The 24,119-nt window shown below is 41.2% G+C and overlaps 3 protein-coding genes across 3 annotated transcripts in view; 2 read left to right on the top strand and 1 right to left on the bottom strand.

Annotated features, from left to right (window-relative positions):
* Nucleotides 1-2,470: 2,470 nt before the first annotated feature.
* Nucleotides 2,471-6,695, bottom strand: LOC139581021 (cyclin-dependent kinase 5 activator 1-like). Its single transcript, XM_071410322.1, has 2 exons — nucleotides 6,444-6,695; nucleotides 2,471-4,120 (listed from the first exon to the last, which is right to left on the bottom strand). The coding sequence occupies exon 2, from the start codon at nucleotides 3,851-3,853 to the stop codon at nucleotides 2,945-2,947; it is 909 nt and encodes a 302-aa protein (XP_071266423.1). The 5' UTR covers nucleotides 3,854-4,120; nucleotides 6,444-6,695; the 3' UTR covers nucleotides 2,471-2,944.
* A 4,488-nt stretch (nucleotides 6,696-11,183) lies between these two features.
* On the top strand, nucleotides 11,184-17,317 carry LOC139581020 (26S proteasome non-ATPase regulatory subunit 11B). The gene is made up of 13 exons (XM_071410321.1): nucleotides 11,184-11,527; nucleotides 12,386-12,487; nucleotides 12,774-12,970; nucleotides 13,158-13,215; nucleotides 13,555-13,749; nucleotides 14,102-14,246; nucleotides 14,361-14,421; nucleotides 14,531-14,593; nucleotides 14,791-14,916; nucleotides 15,010-15,045; nucleotides 15,207-15,258; nucleotides 15,380-15,522; nucleotides 15,663-17,317. Exons 1-12 carry the CDS (start codon nucleotides 11,437-11,439, stop codon nucleotides 15,520-15,522), a joined length of 1,269 nt encoding a protein of 422 aa, XP_071266422.1. The 5' UTR covers nucleotides 11,184-11,436; the 3' UTR covers nucleotides 15,663-17,317.
* Nucleotides 17,318-21,112: 3,795 nt separating this feature from the next.
* The window catches only part of LOC139581018 (vesicle-fusing ATPase), a 44,339-nt gene continuing 41,332 nt past the window's right edge, over nucleotides 21,113-24,119 (top strand). Inside the window, exon 1 of the mRNA XM_071410319.1 lies at nucleotides 21,113-21,240. Coding sequence (XP_071266420.1) covers nucleotides 21,229-21,240 — 12 coding nt within the window. The 5' untranslated portion in view covers nucleotides 21,113-21,228. The remainder of the gene's footprint in view (nucleotides 21,241-24,119) is intronic.

The following is a 24,119-nucleotide window of genomic DNA, read 5'->3' as shown; positions in this document are numbered from 1 at the left end:
GTTCTACAAAGTACGCAACAAGATACAGAAAAAGAAGTCAACAGAAGTGTTCTAACTATCACGTCTTTTTTCTCTAATTTTGTAAGGTTTTTCAAGTCTTTTTCAAACAACTAATCAGTGATACAATTGAAAAAAAATGGCACATTTCAGTGAGTTGGGGCGAGAGGGTCAAGATTCCCCTGCTTTTGACCCTTGACCCCATATGCCCTGCCTTTTCCCCAGAGCAGTAGCCTGTCAAGTGCGTGTCCCCCCCTATTGCACTACACAACAACCCATTTCCCATTGCATTTCATCTCCCCGTGACAAGGAACAATGTGTCCACAACACGTGAACACTTGCACCATTCATTTTTCTCTTTGACTCCAACTGATACAGCAGAGGAGAGAGATGATCATATCAACCAACAGTCCCTAAGAACAACCATCTTCACATGAGAGAAGAGAATAGCCTTTTTTTCAGCATTCATTTTTTTTTTTTTTAAACAACAACAAAAAAGTATTGTCTGCATATGACTATCAACCATTTCGCATTTCCAGAAAGAAATTTGAGAAACAACTATGAAACAAAGCATGCATCATTTCTCACTGTTGAGATGATGAAAAGCGGGCATATACTCTTATCATAATTATTATTTTGATTTGTTTGATTAAAAAAATAAAATAATCCCCTAGTATTCTATTGACAACTTACTCCTGTTAAACTGTGGATTCAATCCCACTTATCTCTTACAACATATACTGTAGCAGTGGTTGACAGAAAAACCTACCACCTCCCTTTTATCTTATTAGTTATAGGAGATGGAGGTGCTATCATTCTACCAGTTTCTAGCCTTTACAGTTATTCAATGGAAATGGTAGCCATGTATCTTGACTGCTCCATTTGCTCTCACGTAGATGTAGTCATGGCTGTCATGGTGTTCCTAATCGCCCTCTATGCTCGTCCATTTCTCAGAGTGGCTTCAGCTGATTGAAAACCTGATTATCTCCATGGAGGTCAACTTGGATAGAACCTACAGTATAACCTAATCTCATCTCCTCCCCAGCTGAATACATTGTTGTCTTAGATTTGATTAATATTGGCATTGAGAGATTATTCCAGGGGAGGCTACCTGTCATATTCTCTGATGTGCCACTTAGTGGTTCTGAGTGTAATGGCATGCCATTGGCTGATGGTTATGTTGTCTTGTTGATATGTGGAGCTGGGTGGTGTGTTGGGTTTGGGATTGCTCTGTGTCTAGGGTTCTAGGGTCTTTGTCTTTACTCAAGGTCTCTCTGATGTGGTAGTTACTTTGGCGATGGTCAGACTTTTTATTGGTTTTTAATCTAGGGTCAATCTATAGCTTATTCCCTGCAACATTCATTTGCAACAACCATTGATCTTCATTCCCACCAGAGATAAACTCACCAGTTACTCACAAAACCCATTCTTTCACATCCGGTTCTTTTAAACAGACCAATTTATCATTCATTCATGATCTTTTGAATACAAGGGATGTGCCAAGATAACAAATAAATTAAGTTTCAATTAGTTATAAGATGGAAATCCACTCAACATGTAGATGTGTTTTCAGACCTACAGGATTTTCATCAAAGATATGGCACTAGCTAAACATTTGTTAAAGCTAAATGTCTTGTAGCAGAATATGGACCTTCATTCCAAAGTGTTTTTAGATACAACCTTTAGACAAAAATACAAAATTATTCCTTGGTAAACAAATAGCCTATTTTAGCAAGCATAGCTAAATACACTAGTTTTCACAGCATTCTCTAACGCAGATGGTTTAATTACAGATCAAATGGAAAGAAGTAAAGTCATTATTGTCATCAGAAATTCAAGAAATTGCATGGCACACGTGCATTAGTTTATTATTTCTATGTAAAAATTAAAAGCTTTTTAAGAAAATCAATAAATAAACCACCCTGGGCTTGAGCATTTGAAGAGTAAAACATCAATTTTTTTCTGAGATGAAAATAAAGTAGGTCTTAACATGAAGTGTGATAATCAAGCCTTGTGTTTGATGTTGTATTTCCTCATGTCCTATTGTCTTGTTGTAAAAAAAAAAATCCCACAATGCAATTCAGGCCTGTTGTCAAGTCCTTCTGAACCAATCTTTCTCCACCAAACCCCTCTCGCCAAGTCACAAACAATAAAGCCACAACAACATGTATCCAACATCCGTGCCCCCACTTTTCCATTCAGATCAGATACTGTTAGCACTGCAGCAGAACTGTCGAGTCCATATCCTTCCTTGCAGTGGGGGTACATGGGTTTTCACTTCACAGTCTAAAGAGCCAGCGTTGCAGCTTGTCTGTTGATGTGAACACTAGCCCAGTCACGCAAGGGCCCTTTACCATCCCGTTGTAGGCAGTGCATCTCAGACAGTCAGAACAAACAGCAGGTAGTTGGTAGGGTGCTGCAGCCTCAGTCGTCTCCACATTCATCGCTGTAGATTTGTGTTCCTTTTCTATTGTTTGTTTTTTTCATTGTCGGTTTTGTATTTTTCAATGTAGTTATACATGTACGTAAGCAGAGAATGTACCCGAGTCTGGCATTTTTGTTAGGTGTCAAAAGTGAAGTTAAAATGCAATTCTCTTTCCTTCGAAAAATATTAGTTTGGTCTTCAGAAAACTTGAGATAAATAGGATTTTTACCATAAAATGTTTTCGTTTTTTTCATCAAACTGCGTTCCATTGTCCCTCTTTCAGTGAACTGTTGTACTGTTAGCTCTCAAACATGCTTATAATCTAAAACGTTCTGGCTATATCAGAGCCAAATTAACCCTAAAAATGAATCTCTTCCCATCAAAACTTCCCCACTCCTCTCTTCCTACTCCCTCAACCAATCCCCCTCCCCCATTTTGAAATACTAAACTGGTGTAGACCCCTCTCCCCTGGTTTCCCTCTCCTCCCCTGGTTTTCCTCCCCTTCCCTGAGCCCCGGGACCCTCACCGGTCCAGACCAATGAGCAAGCGGCTCCTCTCCTCCTCCTTCTGGCTTTCGTTCTTTAGGTCGGCAAACACCTGGGTGAAATAGTGCGGGTCCGAGTTGATCTGGAGCATCTTAGCGCTCATCAGGTTGATTATGGACAGGCAGCGGTCCCAGAAGGTCTCCTTGGAGCTCTCCACCAGGAAGGGCTTGAGCGGGTAGGAGATTTCATTGCCCATGTATGAGTAGGACAGGTAGAGGCAGGTGAGCAGCACGGCCTGCAACTCATGCTCGTTGGCCACCTCGGAGGAGACCACGTCGCGGCACAGCATGTAGACAAACACCACGTTGGCCGGGGTGATGAACCCCTGATCTTGCCAACCCTGAAGAAGCAGCGAGCGGTCCACGCTCCGCAGCCACAGCACCGGGTCAGTGGGGGGCAGGTGTTTCAGTCGGTAGCAGCGCCGGCACAGGAACTCACCCAGGCAGCGCAGGAGCTCGCTGGTGGAGGCCTGGACGATCACCCTCTTGGGCGTGCCGGGGGCTGCATTAGAGTTGGTCAGGGGGGCCTTCTTGACTGACGAGACGGCATTGTTGGAGCTCTTGACGAGGGCCGGGGTGCTCTGGTCCTGAGCGAAGGTGGACAGGTTGGCGCAGGACTGAGACTTCTTCAGGTTCTCGTTGTTGAGATGGGTCACATTGTTCTGGTATGTGGCGTTGGGCTGCACCTTCTTTGAGCTTTTTTTCTTGGCCGACACAGCCACGATCCGCTTCCATGGCAGAACGTTGATGAGCGAGTGACGCTTCAGATTCTTGTCTTTGGCGTTCTTGCTGTTCTGAACGGCCGCGTAGTGGCCCACTGTGGCTGGCCCATCTTCGAAGAGGGCCGCCTTCCTGTAGCTGGGCGAGAGAGACAGCACGGTTCCCATGGTGACTGTGTAGCAATATCCAGGGGCGTTAGCCTCTCTGGGTTAGTGGATGACCGACCAGAGAGAATGGCAGGGGAGGTCCTGAGGATCTCAATGCTTCTGAGCTGGGAGACCCTGGCTACAAGCGTCAGTTCCTCTCAGGCATCTAATGCCACGGTAGGTCCTTGTAGTCCTGACAGGAAAGGTACGTACTGGATGGATCAGGAGTCGGTCTGAGCAGATTCTCTCTTTGCACTTGGCTCTCCTTCTCAGCTAGGTCAAAAGTGCCTGTGGAAAACAAAATGGTTCAATGTTAGGAAAATGAAATTTTCAGTAGCTATTAGCTACATTTTACCACTTTCATTGTGTGTTCATAAATGTGAGCAATATATAATGTATTTGATGTTGAGAATGAAATAGGCCTATCTTGATTGTGATAATTATAAATACATAAATGCAAAAGATATTTCAATATTTCCTTGCTAATTGAAAATAATTATGGATTATTTGGCTGCAAGCATTGTTTGGCTACATTCTGTTTTGGTTGTGTACGTCGGCTGCTGTCCAAGGTCCTGAAATCGCCTGTCTGTGTCGTCCTTATAAAGGAGCATGTCATAAAAGCGATGCTGTGAAGGCTATTGTGTTGAGATATCTTGGTTGGCTCTAATAATTCACAGGAATTTCCAGAACATTCAGATATGCTTTCATAAGCATGGACCCCCTCCCAGGCAAACCGGCAACCCAGGGACCCCCATAATACCTTAGCAAAAAAAAAAAAAATCACGTGTTATCAGGTAAATGATATAGGCAAGGAGAAGTAATCCACATTTTAAAATGAATAGATTTGGTAAATATATTTATTGTTTTGAGCTACCCACATTATAATTGGAAGAGGAAGTGTAAACTCTAACATTTCCTTTTAGCTAGAAAGGTAACTCCAAACACATTTTCACTCAAAGCAGCTGTTTAGCTGGTTTTAAACAAAGGTTAGCCATATGTTGGCAAAATGTATGTCCAAGTCAAGAAAGCTTACCAGCAGCACATGCCACACTGAGGGCAGTCTTGCACCTATTATTTTAGAGGGAGCACAAGTAGGTGAGGATGGAGTGGGGGTGATTTGGAGAATTCTGAATTTTTTTAAACACCTGAAACATATTTTTCCTGCAATCTAGAGCCATAATAATGCCTAATTCTAGAAATTTAGTTTAGTAATTAATTTTACATCTGAACATTTTAAAAACAGGGCAAATCTGAGGGGGCATGTGCCCCCTTTGGGCATGACACCTCTAGCACTGGAAGCCTAATCGCTGGTGCTTTTTCAAAGCCTGTCAGATACTCCAGTAAGTGTAATTTGCTCAATATTAGGATTTGAGAAATCATTAGAAAGATGATATTTTACTATTTTCTACTGTAGATATGTAATTCAAAATGTGTTTATTCTGTTGTTGATAGAGATATTCATAAAAACAATATGACCCTTAGGGTGCAGCGGGCCCTCGGTGGAATACGCCTGGTGTATACAGTAGATTTTATATCGAAGTGCTCGGTGGTCCAATTTGAATGATCTAATTAGCTGTATTGTTTTGACTTGGTAAATGAAAAACAGACGGGTGAATCTAGGCATATACCAGGGAATGTTATGGTGCCTTCAAAGCACTCAGCATTCTGACAGCAAATAACAACAAGTTGGATTAGCAACTACACTGCTTGCTTGTCGACTATCCGCGTGGTAAACCAAAGTAAACACATCCGAAGGGCCCCTATGCCTTTAATTTAAAAAATCAAACAGCCATCCAACTTACTCAACTTTTGTTGGTCTCAACACATCCAATTCCACATGGACATGCTTTAATTCGATCGAAGCCTAACGAATGATGTATGTATCCATGCTCATACAGTAGTAGCTTCTTTTTAAAATGGAAGCCTGAAATGTAAACACCTTTATGTGAAGGTCACATTTGCTATAGCCTACGAAATCATTGAGAATTGAAAACGATGTTTGTAAAATTATATAAATGAATTATTGCTATGCACTGTTTCATAACTTTTGCATCTATTGGCTGCCTAATAATATTAATAGTAGATTGCTGAGGAGTCATGTGCGCTGAGAAACATTTCAACGAGATAAGATTAAGCCATAACCAAAACAACAACAAAAAAGTGATTGCGACTCAAAGATTTTAAGTTGATTTCAAGCAGGCTAGTCGATTTGTCAGAAAATCCCAAATATGTTTGGCTATTTTACTTGTTAATTTAAATATAAAGACAGTTTGTCTAGCTGCAAGCTTTGGTTTCAAGGCTGTTACATGTGGTTGTGTAGATCGGCTGCTGTCCATGGTTCTGAAATCGAGCGTCCGCGTCCTAATAAACGCGCAAACTCGACGCTGAGTAATATTGAATTCCAACAAACCCTTTTGACATGACTCCTCATTATGGTGCATATGGGTAGCTTCTTGCAAAGAAATATAGGATACCTTCAATCTAGCAGTTTAGCCTATTTTCCCAAGTGATGTTGCCTATTTTCACATTTTGATGTTTACGATTTATAATTCAGTATGTTATCATTCGTAATAGGCTACAATATTATACAAATTATACAACCATTACTTACAGTGTAATATTTGTCCTCCAGTAAATGAAAAAATAATGGCACTGCAGTGATGGCTTCCTAAACAGTAGCAGCAAATTCATTTGATATTGTGCACATCAAGGTGAAACCTCATAAACCATCTTGGAAAATGTAGATTTAAAAAAACATAACAGTACAATCCAAGGAAAGAAAAGGCATTAATCAAGCAAAAGCATCGCACGCCTTGACATATCCTAGTTAGCGCCCGTCTCTGGTGCGCAGCCGATGGTAGGCAACTGTGGAATGGATGCTGATATGAAGATGTGCTATTGGTCCTCACCGCGAGATGCGCTTTCAAGGGTTGCAGTGCACTCCCACTGGCTCCCTGGTGTAAAAAGGGAGAAAGGCAGTGGTCGAGCTCTGTCCGTGGTGCTGTAATTTGCAACTCCGTCCAATCACAACAAAGCTGCACAATGCACTCAATACTCAAATCCATTTCTTGAAAAACAATGAATGGATTTTAGCATGTAGCCCAGCTGTTTTAATTACAAAAGAAAAGTAGCCAATAAATAAATATCCAAAGTTATGAAAGCTTTTTATTTATCAATAACCTACATGTCAGATCACAGCTAGGCTTTCAAAATGAGTGGAATAAATCTAAATGTAGGGATAGCCATGATAAAAACATTTTTTTTTTACATTTTGCAGTATGAAATCTCTTGAGATGCACCATCGTGTTTTTAAGAGTGTCCAACTGTTATCATTGTTCAGACCTAGTAAAGGTATATTAATCTCCTTTTCACTTTTTTTTTTTCCATGAACAGACCACTTTGAATTAAATGGTGTAGGCCCAGTGGTGTAGTGGTGCGTGGAGAAGGGGGTGTACTCCAATGTTGCCAAAAATTGGCCCACCCCGCAAAGGAAAGGCGCCCTGTGTGAAAATTTATTTGAGAATAGTGACATACACTCTGAAATTGGTCTTTCACAGTCAGGCCAACTGAAGCTGTACTGGGCAAGTGCTAATAGTAGGCTGTGTCAGAAATTCAGTTTTCTGTTTTTTCCAGATTTTCACTCTCAAAGTCACACTTTTTTAATAGAAAAACAACCAAATTTGATGTTCTAAATCAATAACAATGCTTAAAACACACCAGGAGACCACTTTTAAAGGTCTGTGAAAAATCGTTGAAATGTATATCTTTTTGAGTGTAGTTACCCTTTAATTCAAGTGAGCAAGCACCTAGTACTGCTGTTTTGTTAGTGGTTATTCTGTAGCACATGAAGGAGTTTGCGAAACAAATGGCCACTGGATTGATGAAAATAATCATGATATCATTCTGCCAGGTAGGCATAGGCTACTTTGTAGCTAGTTAACATTTAATTGAGAAGGTTTTTGGGAAAGCCTTTCCATCTACCAGAAGATGGTTAGGCCTATCATTAGCATAGCAAGGCTATATTTTTCCTGTTGTTTGAAACCTGTACATTTTACTTTATAATAATATGAAGTCACCTAGTAAAATACTACTTGAGTAAAAGTAAAAAAGTATTTGGTTTTAAATATACTTAAGTATCAAAAGTAAATGTAATTGCTAAAAAATACTTAAGTGTTAAAAGTTTTAAAAATATATATATTTAATCATTTACAGTATTTAACTAGGCAAGTCAGACAAGTCAAATTCTTATCTACCAAAAGGCAAAACGCCTCCTGCGGGGACGGTGGCTAAGATTAAAAATATAAATAAAATATAAATATAGGACAAAACACACATCACGACAAGAGGGACAACACCACATAAAGAGAGACCTAAGACAACAACATAGCAAGGCAGCAACACAACATGACAACAACATGGTAGCAACACAACATGGTAGCAGCACAAAACATGGTACAAATATTATTGGGCACAGACAACAGCACAAAGGGCAAGAAGGTAGAGACAACAATACATTATGCAAAGCAGCCACAACTGTCAGTAAGAGTGTCCATGATTCAGTCTTTGAATGAAGAGATGGAGAAAAAAATGTCCAGTTTGAGTGTTTGTTGCAGCTCGTTCCAGTCGCTAGCTGCAGCGAACTGAAAAGAGGAGCGACCCAGGGATGTGTGTGCTTTGGGGACCTTTAACAGAATGTGACTGGCAGAACGGGTGTTGTATGTGGAGGATGAGGGCTGCAGTAGGTATCTCAGCTAGGGGGGAGTGAGGCCTAAGAGGGTTTTTATAAATAAGCATCAACCAGTGGTCTTGCGACGGGTATACAGAGATGAACAGTTTACAGAGGAGTATAGAGCGCAGTGATGTGTCCTATAAGAAGCGTTGGTTGCAAATCTGATGGCCAAATGGTAAAGAATATCTAGCCGCTCAAGCAGGGTTAGTTTGGCAGCGGGGGTGAAAGAGGTACGATTACGATAGAGGAAACCAAGTCGAGATTTAACTTTAGCCTGCAGATTTGATATGTGCTGAGAGAAGGACCGTGTACCGTCTAGCCATACTCCCAAGTACTTATATGAGGTGACTATCTCAAGCCCTAAACCCTCAGAGGTAGTAATCACACCTGTGGGGAGAGGGGCATTCTTCTTACCAAACCACTTTACCTTAATTTTGGAGGTGTTCAGAACAAGGTTAAGGGTAGAGAAAGCTTATTGGACACTAAGAAAGCTTTGTTGTAGAGCGTTTAACACAAAATCCAGGGAGGGGCCAGCTGAGTATAAGACTATCATCTGCATATAAATGGATGAGAGAGCTTCCTACTGCCTGAGCTATGTTGTTGATGTAAATTAAGCATAACATGGGGCTCAGGATCCAGCCTTGGGGTACTCCCTTGGTGACAGGCAGTGGCTGAGACAGCATATTTTCTGACTTTTTTCACTGCACTCTTTGAGAGGTAGTTAGCAAACCAGTTCAAAGACCCCTCAGAGACACCAATACTCCTTAGCCGGCCCACAAGAATAGAATGGTCTACCGTATCAAAAGCTTTGGCCAAGTCAATAAAAATAGCAGCACAACATTGCTTAGAATCAAGGGCAATGGCGACATCGTAGAGGACCTTTAAGGTTGCAGTGACACAGCCATAACCTGAGCAGAAACCAGATTGCATACCAGGGAGAATACTATAGACATCAAGATAGCCAGTCAGTTGATTATTGACATGTTTTTCCAACACTTGATAAACAGGGCAAAATAAAAATAGGCCTATAACAGTTAGGATCAGCTTGATCTCCCCCTTTAAATAAAGGACAAACCATGGCTGCCTTCCAAGCAATGAGAACCTCTCCAGAAAGGAGAGACAGGTTAAAGTGGTTGAAGATAGGCTTGGCGATGAAAGGGGCAGCAACCTTAAAGAAGAAAGGGTCTAAACCATCTGACCCAGATGCTTTTTGGCGTCAAGTTTCAGGAGCTCCTTTAGCACCTCAGACTCAGTGACTGCCTGCAGGGAGAAACCTTGTAGTTGGGCAGGGGGAAAAGAGGAAGAAGCATCGGGGATAGTCGCATTAGAAGGGGTGGGAGATGAGGAAATGTTGGACGGGCAAGGAGGCATGGCTGAGTCAAATAGGAATCCTGACTTAACGAAGTGGTGATTAAAGAGCTCAGCCATGTGCTTCTTGTCAGTAACAACCACATCAAATTAAGGGACATGGGCAGCTGTGAGGAGGAGGGTTATTCTCTCGGTCTTTAACCGTTTTCCAGAACTTCTTGGCGTTAGACCCAGCGAGAGAGAGAACTACTTCTTAAAGTAACTAACTTTGGCCTTCCGGATAGCCTGAGTGCACTTATTTCTCATTTGCCTAAACGAGAGCCAGTCAGCCTGAGTATGCGTGTGCTGAGCCTTTCACCAAACGCAATGCTTGAAGTGGAGTAACTCTGCAAAATCACGGTCGAACCAGGGGCTGAACCTGTTTTTTAATTCTCTTTTTTTTTTATGGGGGCATGTTTAACAATACCACTGAAAATATCAAAAAAGGTCCAAGCGTCTTCGACAGAAGGGATCAAGCTAATTCGATACGATTTTACAGAGGCTTAGTTCATGAAGGAAGGCTTACTCATTAAAGTCTTTTAGCAGGCCTGTATGACAAATCAGGACAGGTCGTTTCACTGAGCAGCCATTACGAACACAGGCTGTAAAACAGTGATCACTAAGGTCATTACAGAAAACACCTGACTGATACCTATCAGGATAATTGTGAGGATAACGTCGAGTGGCCTTTTCTGGGTGTTATTAAGCAAACCAGAAGGCACAATTTTCTTGTTTTTTTATTTAAAGATAGCCAGGGGCACACTCCAACACTCAGACATAATTTACAAACCAAGCATTTGTGTTTAGTGAGTCCACCAGATGACCAGAGATGTTTTCTTGATAAGTGCATTAATTTGACCCTTTTCCTGTCTTGTTAGCCATTCAAAATGTAACAAGTACTTTTGGGTGTCAGGAGAAATGTATGGAGTAAAAAGTACATTATTTTCTTTAGGAATGTAGTTTAGTAAAAGTAAAAATTGTCCAAAATATAAATAAAGTAAAGTACAGATACCCCCAAAAAACTACTTAAGTAAAAATACTTAAAGTACTACTTAAGTACTTTACACCACTGATTATGAGGCATGTCTTACCTTGCTTCAAAGTAGCCTATAGCCCAAATTCCACCATAGAAACTTGGACGCAATTATTTATAGACATCCTCATATGCATTTTCCTGTTCTATTAGTTTTCTTTCAACTTTCTTTCATTGTCTAGCAGCCAAAATGGGGATTAAGAAGTAAGTGTATAGCGTACCCTCGTTACACAACTGTGTAGGCCTACACTAAATGCTGATGATGGGCCTAAGTGAAATTGTCATGACATTCTGCTCCTACCATTTATTTGATTGGGTGAGTCAGCAAGGCAAAATATAATCTACTGTTTACTATAAATACTGAACTACAATCCCCAAAACGTATATTTGGCTCCCTCTCTCGTGATGTAGCTGCGTAGTCCTTTACGTATTTCCTTATGGCATTGTTGATTGTTGTAGGCAGGCAGCTTTTGAATCGGTAGCTAGCTAGCTAAGATGGCGGCTGCGGCAGTGGTTGAGTTTCAGAGAGCTCAGTCTCTCATTAGCACGGATCGTAACGCCTCTATTGATATTCTACATTCTATCGGTAAGTAATGATTGTAGGCATTTAGACGAGAAAGACTCGTATTGTTGTTGTATTTATGCTCGATTTAAGTCACCGCAAAGTCAGTTTTATACACTGACAAGAGCCGGTTTGTGTGCGGTGCTGACTCACTGTAGAATCGTTGGGTTGTTAGCTAGCAAGGTGGTCGTTGGATGACTAGCTAGCTATAGTAGGCCATGATGATCTGGAAAGCCCAGACTGACTGCAAAGACTTTAGCTAGTTACTTATTATGTTGTTTTTAATGCAACATGTTTGTAACTAACAGTTATCACAATACAATTCTAAGTCGCTAGCTAGCTAACGGTAGGTATGTAGGTAGGTAGGTAGCTAGCTAGTGTTGTTGGCTAGCTAGCAGCCTTGTAATAAAAGCTAGTTAGCCAACTATAGTAACCAGTTAGCTAACTAGCTACCTCAATGCACTTGATAATTGAATTAATCTTAGTTAGGTAACGTTATGTAATGTTGGTGTAGACAATGTAGCTACTGTTAGACGCTCTAAAATGAGTTACTACGTTAACGTTAGCTTGCTTACGTTGCCAAATGACCAGTGAAATCAAATCCACTGTTCTTCGTTAGCTATCGCTAGGTAGCTAATTAACTACCAACCTGTTGACAGTTCTGTAGTTAACTTTGTAGCATGCTATTCCCTGTTGTAGTTGTCATCAAATTGCATTAGTCACAGGGCCCCAGTTATATGTTGACTTGCAAGCCTAGTAGACCCAGATAAGCAGTAACTAAGACAGACAAGGAACACAGTAGTTAGCTAGGACTAGGAGACTGACATTGGCTATATCTTTTCATACACTGACAATCTGTGCATTATTTTCCTTGTCGAACAGTGAGGAGAGATATCCAGGACAGTGATGAAGAAGCCGTTCGGGTTAAAGAACAAAGCATCTTGGAGCTGGGGTCACTCCTGGCCAAAACAGGACAGGCTGCAGGTGAGACTCAACACAAACACCATATCTGGTCCATTAGCCTGGCTGCTGCACTAGACTAACTTGGGAGTGTGTAATCCATTAACTGCACATTGATTCACTGTATGTGCCATTGCTTAACTGTTCAGTAGTACCCAATAACAGAGTATTTCCAGTTATGAAGCTAACATCACTATTTTGACAGACACAACACAACCTTGGATAGATAGGCTTATCGGGTAGACAAGATATGCTTACTGTTGTCATTCATTTAGTCCTAATTTCTGCTGTGGTCATTCCTCTACCCCAGAGTTGGGGGGTCTGCTGAAGTTTGTGCGGCCATTCCTCATCTCCATCAGTAAGGCTAAGGCAGCCCGGCTGGTCCGCTCCCTGCTGGACCTCTTCCTAGACATGGAGGCAGCTACAGGCCAGGAGGTGGAGCTGTGTCTGGAATGCATCGAGTGGGCCAAGGTGGAGAAGAGGACCTTCCTCAGGCAGGCTCTTGAGGTAAGCTGACCCCCTTCACCTAGAAGACGAGCTGTTGTAGACTCTGACGATTTAGTTTGAAGACCATATGTAATTTAGTCTCTCTCAACATATTTCCCTACCATCCCAGAGTGATATCATTCATATTTTTACACTATGATGTGGTTCAATGGCAATCAATGACACATTTCTCTTCCCTTCTCCCCAGGCCCGTCTGATCTCGCTCTATTTTGACACCAAAAGATACCAGGAGGCCTTGGCGCTTGGTGAGTGACAGTTCTATCTGTATGGACTGACAATATTATCCCTGCTCCATGAGCTCAGCATCTGTCTGAGCATGGAGGGCTAAGCATGGGATATGTTCACCCATAGCTGTGTCCAAAGCTATGTAGCATGACATAGTATCCCATTCACCCCCGTCTCCTGGACGCCTTATAATGAGCTGTCAAACAGGTCGAGACTCATGACATTGAGTTGATCTTTAATATTCCACAACACCAAGATTGTGGGCCACACATGTATACTAAAGATGTGTTAACTAGAAGGAACTTTAGATAAGTGTCAGCTAAATTACTATATGACCATTATGTTTCTCTGGTGTTCAGGCACCCAGCTGCTCCATGAGCTGAAGAAGATGGATGACAAGGCGCTGCTGGTGGAGGTGCAGCTGCAGGAGAGCAAGACGTACCATGCGCTCAGCAACCTGCCCAAGGCCCGTGCCGCTCTCACCTCAGCCCGCACCACGGCCAACGGCATCTACTGTCCCCCCAAGCTGCAAGCCGCCCTGGACATGATGTCAGGTCAGTCCCAGTGAACGAGCCTCCATCCATAGTCCCCTACAGTTGCTAAGCCATTGAGGAACACTAATGGCAGCTTATTTTGTCAGAAACAACAGAACGTTATACAACAGAATAGAATACATTCTGAGCTCTTGTTTTGTTCTATCATTAAAATAATCAATGAAGCTGTAAATTCATCAGAAAAATGGCCTATGGTCACTGTGTGTTAATTTACCAGGGATTTCAATGTCAATGTCTTACTCATTTGTAACACCCAGAATTAGTTTACTGACCCAAATTTAAGAAGAGCTGTGTTGAGGTGGCGAAGTGCCATGCTTAGTGTGGATGACTGACCATGCTTCCTCCCCTGCAGGGATTGTCCACGCAGCTTCGGAGAAAGACTGGAAGACTGCCTACTCCTACTTCTTTGAAGCCTTTGAGGGCTACGATTCCATCGACCACCCTAAAGCCATTACCGGTCTCAAATACATGCTGCTCTGCAAGATCATGCTCAGCCTGTAAGTGATAGTACCTCCTAGCTGTGTCGCAATGATATGAAGCATACATGTATGGCTTGGGGTAGCTTTGATGTGTTCCGATTTGGTTGACCTTCTGGTGCTGGTTTCTTTCAGACCAGAAGAGGTGCAGTCCCTGATCAGCGGTAAACTGGCCCTGCGGCATGCGGGCCGACAGGTAAGAACCCGCCATTTGCGTGTGTGGGGGTGGTTTTTCTCAACTTGCATTGTGTAACAAGTTTAAATTGGTTGGTACCTGGCTGACCGTAATCTACCTCCCTTTGCAGACAGATGCACTGAAATGTGTTGCACAAGCCAGCAAGAACAGATCATTAGCAGACTTTGAAAAGGTAACAACTTTCTTTAGCCCTCATTGTTGGTGCAATGTTTATTTTATTTTTTTGTCTTTCTGAGGACCTCTATTGTGACGAGCCCATTTGTATCCTCCCTTGTCTCACCGTCCCTCTCCTCCCCACTAAGCCTCTTTCTTTTCTCCCTCTTTCTTTCCACTCCCTCTCCTCCTATCCCCCCCCCCCTCCATCTCTAGGCCCTTACAGAATACAAAGCAGAGTTGCGGGACGACCCCATCATCAGAACCCACCTGGCCACGCTGTATGACAACCTGCTGGAAGGGAACCTTATCCGTGTCATCGAGCCCTTCTCCAGAGTACAGGTGTGTACACCTGGGGATGGTAAATATTGCTTTATGTTGGATTTCTAACTAACCACTCATATCATAATCCTTTATGGTGTTTCTCCTTTCCAGATTGAACACATATCAGGTCTCATCAAACTGTCAAAGGTATAGAGGTTTCTGCTTTGCTACCTTAATTTCTTTGGTATTTGAGAAGGGGAAAATCAGCAAGCATTTAGTCCTGTGATATAATATTCACACATCTTATGAATCCTATATGCATTGATGTATTGTCAGTAATCAGCGAATATGTGGTTTTTTCCCCTTAGGCGGATGTCGAGAGGAAATTGTCACAGATGATCCTGGACAAGAAGTTTCATGGTAAATCAATTGTCTACTTGCTTGGTACATGTCTGGTATAAACTACTGTATCATACCTCTACTTGTATTCTGTTCAGTGAAATGTAATTTAGTCTAAATTGCCTGTGTGACTCATTTATAGGGATCCTGGACCAAGGTGAGGGTGTCTTGATCATATTTGACGAGCCACCAGTTGACAAGACTTATGGCGCGGCCTTGGAAACGATTCAGAACATGAGCAAAGTCGTGGACTCGCTTTACAACAAAGCGAAGAAGCTAACATAGGTGAGGCTCTTCAAGAGCGACACATGCACACTTGCCACATGTTCTGTCAGATTGCATAACTCACTGCATCCTTCCAAACAGGAAAGGATGACTTTTCAAACCACTGTGTTTACTGTAGATCTTGTATTTTTTGTCCTCAGAACAAATGGCGGGACCACAGCAGCACAGTGGCGGGTGTGTGTGTGTGACCAGAGTGTGTAACGTTTTAAGAAGGGGACATGGGAGAGCGACCAAAAAAAGTCAACAGGATTCCCGGTTCCCCCTCAACGGACAATTCCATCACCCCTCTAATTCTCATTATTTTATTTTTTGATGTTCTTTCAGGATTCTGTTAAAATCTCATCGGCCACAGCAGGCCATCAGGGAATATTGTACAACCACAATAAAAGTTTAAGAAAGAGAAATACATGTTTATCTCCTGTAGAATAAAGATTGGGCTTACAAAGCCTACAGCTGACTCCGTTGCCACAGGAAAAGGTGCAATATCGAGCGCCACCAACACTGCTTCTTTTACAGGCCAGAGACAAGGCTATTGGTCAAGGTGGTCTCTTCATTTCTCTCTGTTCATATCTTTCTGAAGCAGATGGGGTTTTAGCTAGTTGAAGGTAGGTTAGAAAACATTGGCATATCCCAGCAGTTAAATTTGCATGATGACATTTCTCTTGAGTCTTGTCCTGGAGGAAGAACTGCAATTTCCTCTTAGACGCGCCAGCTGCAAAGTCAAAAGGGGCTACACTAGGTATTCATGAAAACAGAAATTAGCTTTTTGGTCATAATTTAGGGTTAGCAGTGTGGTTAGGTTTAAAGTCTGAATTTTATGCCTAGCTGTGCCAGCTATTGACCACTCTGCAGAGCTGCCTCCAGAACAAGATTCATGATGACAAATGCTAACCTGTGTTAAATTTAGTCAAAATAGCTAACTCTTGCTGTGCTCATCATATTCATGCCAAGAGTCAGTCAATTCCCCGTCATGTTATTTCAAATGGTTGTCGACATCACTTTATTTGGATTGCGTTTTGTTTTTAACTAAAATAAATCTGACACTTTTGTCCCCTTCATAATGTGAGTACATAGTGCAGAATGGATGCCATTTCACACCACCAGTGCCCTCTTTTGGCCCTCTACTTTGCCTCGACGTTTGGCTACATTTATATAATTTAGTGGTGCAGATGTCTTGATTGCCTCTGAGCGTCTGTCTGATCCCGAGTGACCCATTATCCATTGTTAGATCCTGGTATGCTAATAACCAAACAACAATTTGTATGGTTTAGAATTTTTTTCATTTGTCATTTTCAGAAATAAAATGTTTTGTATTTTTAAGGATTTCTGTCTGCCTCTTGGAAAACTTCACTGACCCTGGCAAAGTTAGATTGGGCCATTTTAGCACTGTGATGTGCTCTTGTGCTGAGGTCATTTGGGTAGGATGTTGGGTGTCCCTTGTTGGACAAGTGACTTCAGTTGATTTGGACGCCAGTGTAGATATAAAGGTCTAATAGACGAAGGCCTGCAAAGTAAATATCTGCTGGGACTAGCAGCTTCAACTGGGTGGGGAAGAATGAATGTATCCAGTTGCTTAATGGGTGGAAGTAAGGATGAAGGTCAAATCAAAGGGAAGAGATGTGTAGGGAGAATCCCTGTCGAGTCAACTCTGGGATTGCCATGTTGTGAACTGCAATTGGAGGGTTATGAATACTTTGGCATTGTGTATTGTCTTTTCTCCTGTTGAGGTAAATATTCCTGTGTTGGAAAATGGCCTCGTTCCATCAAAGGGCATTAAACCACAATTTCAATGACATCTTTGGATTGTTTTTTACAGAAGGCAATGTAAATATTTGATGAACCTGTTTGTGTAATGAAACGTAGTCATTGAGTTAAAAAAGGAAGGATCTGTATTCTGACATGGTGGTTATGCACTATATAAGACCATTATATTCTGTTTTAGCCCAGTCTTGGTTCAGATGGTGCATCGTTGTAAAGAGTTCATTACTTCTGCACCAGAGTTCTCCAATATTGTGCCATAAACTGCACTGAACTGACTTTCCCTCTTTTTTTTGTTGTCAGTGAAGCATTTGAGTTTTTCAATATGTTAACAAGAAGCAGTCACTAAACATTAGTGGGAGTCCCATTTCAAGAATGTCCACATCTACATGTATCTGTTAGGTAGGGCCAAATGTGTAAAACCATACATTTTGGGACAAAGTTTGAGGTGAATAGATGTAATGCACAGTACCAGTCAAAAGTTTGGACACAGCAACTCATTGAAGGGTTTAAAAAAATAAATAATCTACATTGTAGAATAATAGTGAAGACATCAAATCTATGAAATAACACACATGGAATCATGTAAGCAAAAAAGTGTTATATTTGAGATTCTTCAAAGTAGCCAACTTTTGCCTTGACACCTTGGCATTCTCTCAACCAGTTTCACCTGGAATGCTTTTCCAACAGTCTTGAAGGAGTTCCCACAAATGTTGATCTTTTTGGCTGCTTTTCCTTCACTCTGCGGTCCAATCCACCTCACACCATCTCAATTTGGTTGAGGTCATGTGATTGTGGAGGCCAGGTCATCTGATGCAGCACTCCATCACAGCCTGGAGGTGTGTTTAGGGTCATTGTCCTGTTGAAAAACAAATTATAGTCCCACTAAGCGCAAACCAGAATGGAAGGCGTATCGCTGTAGAATGCTATGGTAGCCATGCTGGTTAAGTGTGCCATGAATTCTACATAAATCACTGACAGTGTCACCAGCAAAGCACGATCACACCTCCACCTCCACGGTGGGAACCACACATGCAGAGATCATCCGTTCATCTACTCTGCCTCTCACAAATACACTGTGGTTGAAACCAACAAGCTCAAATTTGGACTCATCAGACCAAAGGACAGATTTCTACCAGTGTAATGTCCATTGCTCGTGTTTCTTGGCCCAAGCAAGTCTCTTCTTCTTATTGGTGTCCTAGTAGTGGTTTCTTTGCAGCAATTTGACCATGAAGGCCTGATTCACGCAGTCTCTTCTGAACAGTTGATGTTGAAATGTGTCTATTACTTGAACTCTGTGAAGCATTTATTTGGGCTGCAATCTGAGGTGCAGTTAACTCTATTGAACTTATCCTCTGCAGCAGAGGTAACTCTGGGTCTTTTCTTTCCTGTGGCGGTCCTCATGAGAGACTGTTTCATCATAGTGCTTGATGGTTTTTGCGACTGCACTTGAAGAAACTTTCAAAGTTCTTGAAATGTTCCAGATTGACTCACCTTCCTGTCTTAAAGTAATGATGGACTGTTGTTTCTCTTTGCTTATTTGAGCTGTTCTTGCCATAATATGGATTTGGTCTTTTACCTAGTAGGGCTATCTTCTGTATACCACCCCTACCTTGTCACAACACAACTGATTCGCTCAAATGCATTAAGAAGGAAAGAAATTCCACAAATTAGGGTGGCTACTTTGAAGAATCTCAAATATAAAATGTATTTAGATTTGTTTAACACTTTTTTGGTTACTACATGATTCCATATGTGCTATTTCATAGTTTTGATGTCTTCACTATTATTCTACAATGTAGAACATAGTAAAAATAAAGAAAAACTCTTGAATAAGTAGGTGTCCAAACTTTTGACTGGTACTGTAAATCTACAGGTAACTTCCAAAATAAAAGAAACACCAACATAAAGTGTTTTAGTAGGGCGTTTGACCACCACGAGCAGCCAGAACAGCATAAATGTGCCTTGGCATAGATTCTACAAGTGTCTGGAACTCTATTGTAGGGATGCAACAATATTCTTCCATGAGAAATTCCATAATCTGTTGTTTTGTTGATGGTGGTGGAAAATGCAGAATCTTCCATAAGTGTTCAATTGGGTTGAGATCCGGTGACACACACACAGTCACACACACTGCTGTCTGATGTCAGAGACGTTGAACCACTCAACCAGGGTTCTCCAACCCTGTTCCTGGAGAGCTACCCTCTTTTAGGTTTTCGTTCCAACACCAGTTGTAACTAACCTGATTCAGTTTATCAACCAGCACATTTTTAGAATCAGGTGAGCTAGATTAGGGTTGGAGCAAAAACCTACAGGACTGTAGCTATCCAGGAACAGGGTTGGAAAGCCCTGCACTGGACACTTCCCAACATAGCTCATTCTAATATTTCTACTGCTGTACTTTAGTATTTAGTTACACTGTTTATACACACTACATATATATTTATATCCTGGATTCTTGACATAACTCACCAATATATCTAATGCTATACACAGTGCTTTAATTGGCCTGAAATAGGTGCCAGTACTCATTTTGGGTGCTGGTACTGTTTATGGTGCAGGAGCTCCACAATAATTTTTCGAGCAGTAGAAAAATTGAGGTGCTGGTACTCCGCTCCGGTGAACTGCTGCCCAAGTCAAGCACTGGCTGTACATATTCGTAGTATATCTTTTGTAGATTCTTCCAGTGTACATACATATAGATTGCCTTTTGGTTACCGTTAAGAGTGCTATTTGGGTTAATTGGATTTTGTAATTGACATTTTACTGCATTGTTAGGAGTTAATAACGTTAGCCTTTTGACCGCACCCGCTATAACCTCTGCTAAATATGACCAATAAAATTTGATTTGATACACATACCCTTTAAACTCCCTATGCTCCTTTGAGGCCCCTCTTTCAAAGTAACTGAGATCTCTTCTAGCCATGGTAGCCAAAATAATGGGCAACTAGTCATTTTTATACATGACCCTAAACATGATGGGATGTTAGTTGCTTAATTAACTTAGGAACCACACCTACTTTCAATATACTTTGTATCCCTCATTTACTCAAGTGTTTCCTTTATTTTGGCAGTTACCTGTAGGTATGACGTTGAGCAGAAACACGATGGACCTGTTTCATTTGAGTGTTTACAGAAGTACAGTGTCCACCAATATTCCACCAAAAGCAACTTGAGTATTTAGATTTTATATTTTTTTATTAATATTTCACAGGTTTGAAATATAGCCCCCTATACAGCATCCACAGCTTCACACAGTTTTCCAAAACCCCAAAAGTATTTCTTGTTTTGGTTTCTATACACATCAATATCAAATGTGCAGACGGTTCTTACTGACTAACAAGTACCGAGTATATCTGATGTTCAGATCATTTCAAATAAATATGTTTTCAAAAGTGTTTGCGTTCTCTTTTCTGTTTAGTGTTTTTATGATCGGCCTATTTGCAATAAAGTATTCACTTTTCCATTTGACTTTATAAAAGAATCTCTCTGACCATTTGTATACTAGCAAACTTGGAAATTCACATATTGAGAATAGGCATATAAAAGTAATCCTGATCATGTACAATATATATATTTTTGTTTATGAGTGTGTTAAAAACAACTACTTATGCTCACAATATTGAAGCAGTATATAAGATCATTTGATTGTGCAGTTCCCGAAATATGTGTTATTAATAACCTATGTACACACCTGGGATAAATTTACCTGCGGAGTGCATATTTATATGCTGTCCCGCTGGCCAAAATTTCCAACAGAGTTTGGGTAATCTGTAGTTTGTCCAAATATTTCATCACCAATGTGTGCGTGATGACATCACTTCGTAAGTCACGGCGATCCCGCCCACTTAGCCTGTGTAGCATTAGTGGAGTTCAACGATTGTGCTGTCAGCAGTGCTGGGAACATTTACGCTGAATTGTATTTGATAAACGACAACAAACAGCAATATGGCCGGCCGGGTGAGTTTCCTTTAAATAAATGGCTTTAGGTAAACATATTTAGACATATATGAGAATGATAACAATGCTGTGTTTTAAGGATGTTTCAGATACTACTAGCTACCGTTAGCTAGCTAGCTAGCTACCTCCAATACACACACACACACACACACTACTAGCCTGTGTGGCAGAGTACGTCATTCAAACCTCAGCCCGGAAGAGGGTTAGGGTTAGGGTTAGTGTCCACTGCAAGCCATGTAATATTAAGCTAGCTACACAATACAATACACTCAAATAGTAACCCCCTTTGCTGTATCTCTAGTCAGTCTTGAACAGGAAACCTCATAGTGATAGTAGCTTGCTAGTTAAGCCAGCGCAGTATGAAAGGATACAGCTAGCGAAACAAGTTACATCTCTACTGCCAGCAAGGTTTGACAGCTGGCTAACTTGTTGACTAGCTTTCAATTCCAGGCTAGTTAGATAGATAGTCCAGTGCCCACACACACACTAGTACCACCAGGGAAGTGAAATTTAAATGTCTGACTGCTGGGAAAGAGGCACAACAACAGATAACTAAGTCCTTTTTACACCAAATATAATTCAACATTAGCTAGAGCTTTCGACTTTCAAGATACTTGAACAATGTGGACTAGCTAGGTATCCACTGGCTGACAGTGGCACTGTAGCACAGATGAAAGGGATTTCATTCATCTTTGACTGTAGAGTGTGACATCTGTGGATGACACACTGTTATGAAGTAACTGGGGCCCCTATATTGCAAAGGCTGTAGCTGTCAAACAGTCTTGCTCACGTCTAGGGGTAGTTCTTCCTATAAGTATTTTGTCTACATTGTAGAATAATGGTGAAGACATCAACACTATCAAATAAAACAAATGGAATCATGCAGTAACCAAAAAAGTGTTAAACAAATCAAAATATATTTTATATGATTCTTAAAATAGCCACCCTTTGCCTTGATGACAGCTTTGCATACTCATTGCATTCTCTAAACCAGCTTCATGAGGTAGTCACCTGGAATGCATTTCAATTAACAGGTGTGCTGCCTTAATTAAGTTAATTTGTGGAATTTCTTTCCTTCTTAATGTTTTTGAGCCAATCAGCCAATCAGTTGTGACAAGGTCGGGAGGGTATACAGAAGATAGCCCTATTTGGTAAATGACCAAGTCCATATTATGGCAAGAACAGCTCAAATAAGCAGAGAGAAACGACAGTCCATCATTACTTAAAGACAAGAATGTCAGTCAATACGGAAAATTTCAAGAACTTTGAAAGTGTCTTCAAGTGTAGTCGCAAAAACCATCAAGCTCTATGATGAAATTGGCTCTCATGAGGACCACCACAGGAAAGGAAGACCCAGAGTTACTTCTGCTGCAGAGGATAAGTTCAATAGAGTTACCAGCCTCAGAAATTGCAGCCCAAATAAATCCTTCAGAGTTCAAGTAACAGACACATCTCAACATCAACTGTTCAGAGGAGACTGTGAATCAGGCCTTCATGGTTGAATTTTTGCAAAGAAACCACTACTAAAGGACACCAATAAGAAGAAGAGACTTGCTTGGGCCAAGAAACATGAGCAATGTACATTAGACCGGTGGAAATTTGTATGTTGGTCTTGAGTCCAAATTGGAGATTTTTGTTCTAACCAGCGTGTCTTTGTGAGATGCGGTGTGGGTGAACGGATGATCTCTGCTTGGAGGTGTTATGGTGTGGGGGTGCTTTGCTGGTGACACTGTCTGTGATTTATTTAGACTTCAAGGCACACTTAACCAGCATGTCTACCACAGCAATCTTCAGCGATTACACCAACCCATCTGGTTTGGGCTTAGTGGGACTATCATTTATTTTTCAACAGGACAATGACCCATCACACCTCCAGGCTGTGTAAGGGCTATTTGACCAAGGAGAGTGATGGAGTGCTGCATCAGATGACTTGGCCTCCACAACCCCCTGACCTAAACCAAATTGAGATGGTTTGGGATGAGTCGAACTGCAGAGTGAAGGAAAAGCAGCCAACAAGTGCTCAGCATATGTGTGAATTACTTCAAGGCCGATGGAAAAGCATTCCAGGTAGCTGGTTGAGAGAATGCCAAGAGTGTGCAAAGTTGTCATCAATATAAAGGATGGATTTTTGAAGGATCTCAAATATAAAATATATTTGGATTTGTTTAACACTTATTTGGTAACTAACATGATTCCATATGTGTTGTTTCATAGTTTTGATGTCTTAACTATTGTATTATAATGTAGAAAATAGTCCCAAAAAAAGAAACCCTTGAATGAGTAGGTGTTTTAAAACGTTTGACCGGTAGTGTAGTTGCAGAAAGTTAACCGCATAGTAGGTAAATTTCCCCCAACAAATAAGAGCGTTGTAGCACTAACCCGTGCACATGCGCAGATACCGTGTGACTGTGTGAGAGCAAAGTCTTGCGTCTCACTCATCTCAATGTCACGAGCAGCACCGCAGATAATCTCATTTTTATTGAGTCTACCTTTAAACACAATCTGCAACTTAAAACAGCTGCTTAGCTAAAACTGTGCTCGCAGTGTTCCACAAATCATTAGAAAGTATTTGCCTTAGAGTGGAAAAGCTCCAGAGATTTCTCCGGTCAGCCCAGTATCCAACTCAGTTTTCCATGATGTTTATTAGCATCATTGGATTAATTCCAAAATATAGACCTAAATAACATTAGTATCTTTGATGTTGGTTGGTATACAGGGCAGCTCAAATGTACTCAACCTATGCTTTTTCCGGGCTACTTTTGCACCAAAGTTGTTTCCCAGAAAATCACTGACTGTAAGCATCACATTTTATTTTGATTTCAGTAATACCATCCTAAAAATATAAAAGATCGAGTCTCTATTTGGGGAAACAGCGCCGC

The sequence above is a fragment of the Salvelinus alpinus genome, chromosome 7 (assembly GCF_045679555.1).
Source record: "Salvelinus alpinus chromosome 7, SLU_Salpinus.1, whole genome shotgun sequence".
Classification (NCBI taxonomy): domain Eukaryota; kingdom Metazoa; phylum Chordata; class Actinopteri; order Salmoniformes; family Salmonidae; genus Salvelinus; species Salvelinus alpinus.
This window is presented reverse-complemented; position numbering and strand designations above follow the sequence as displayed.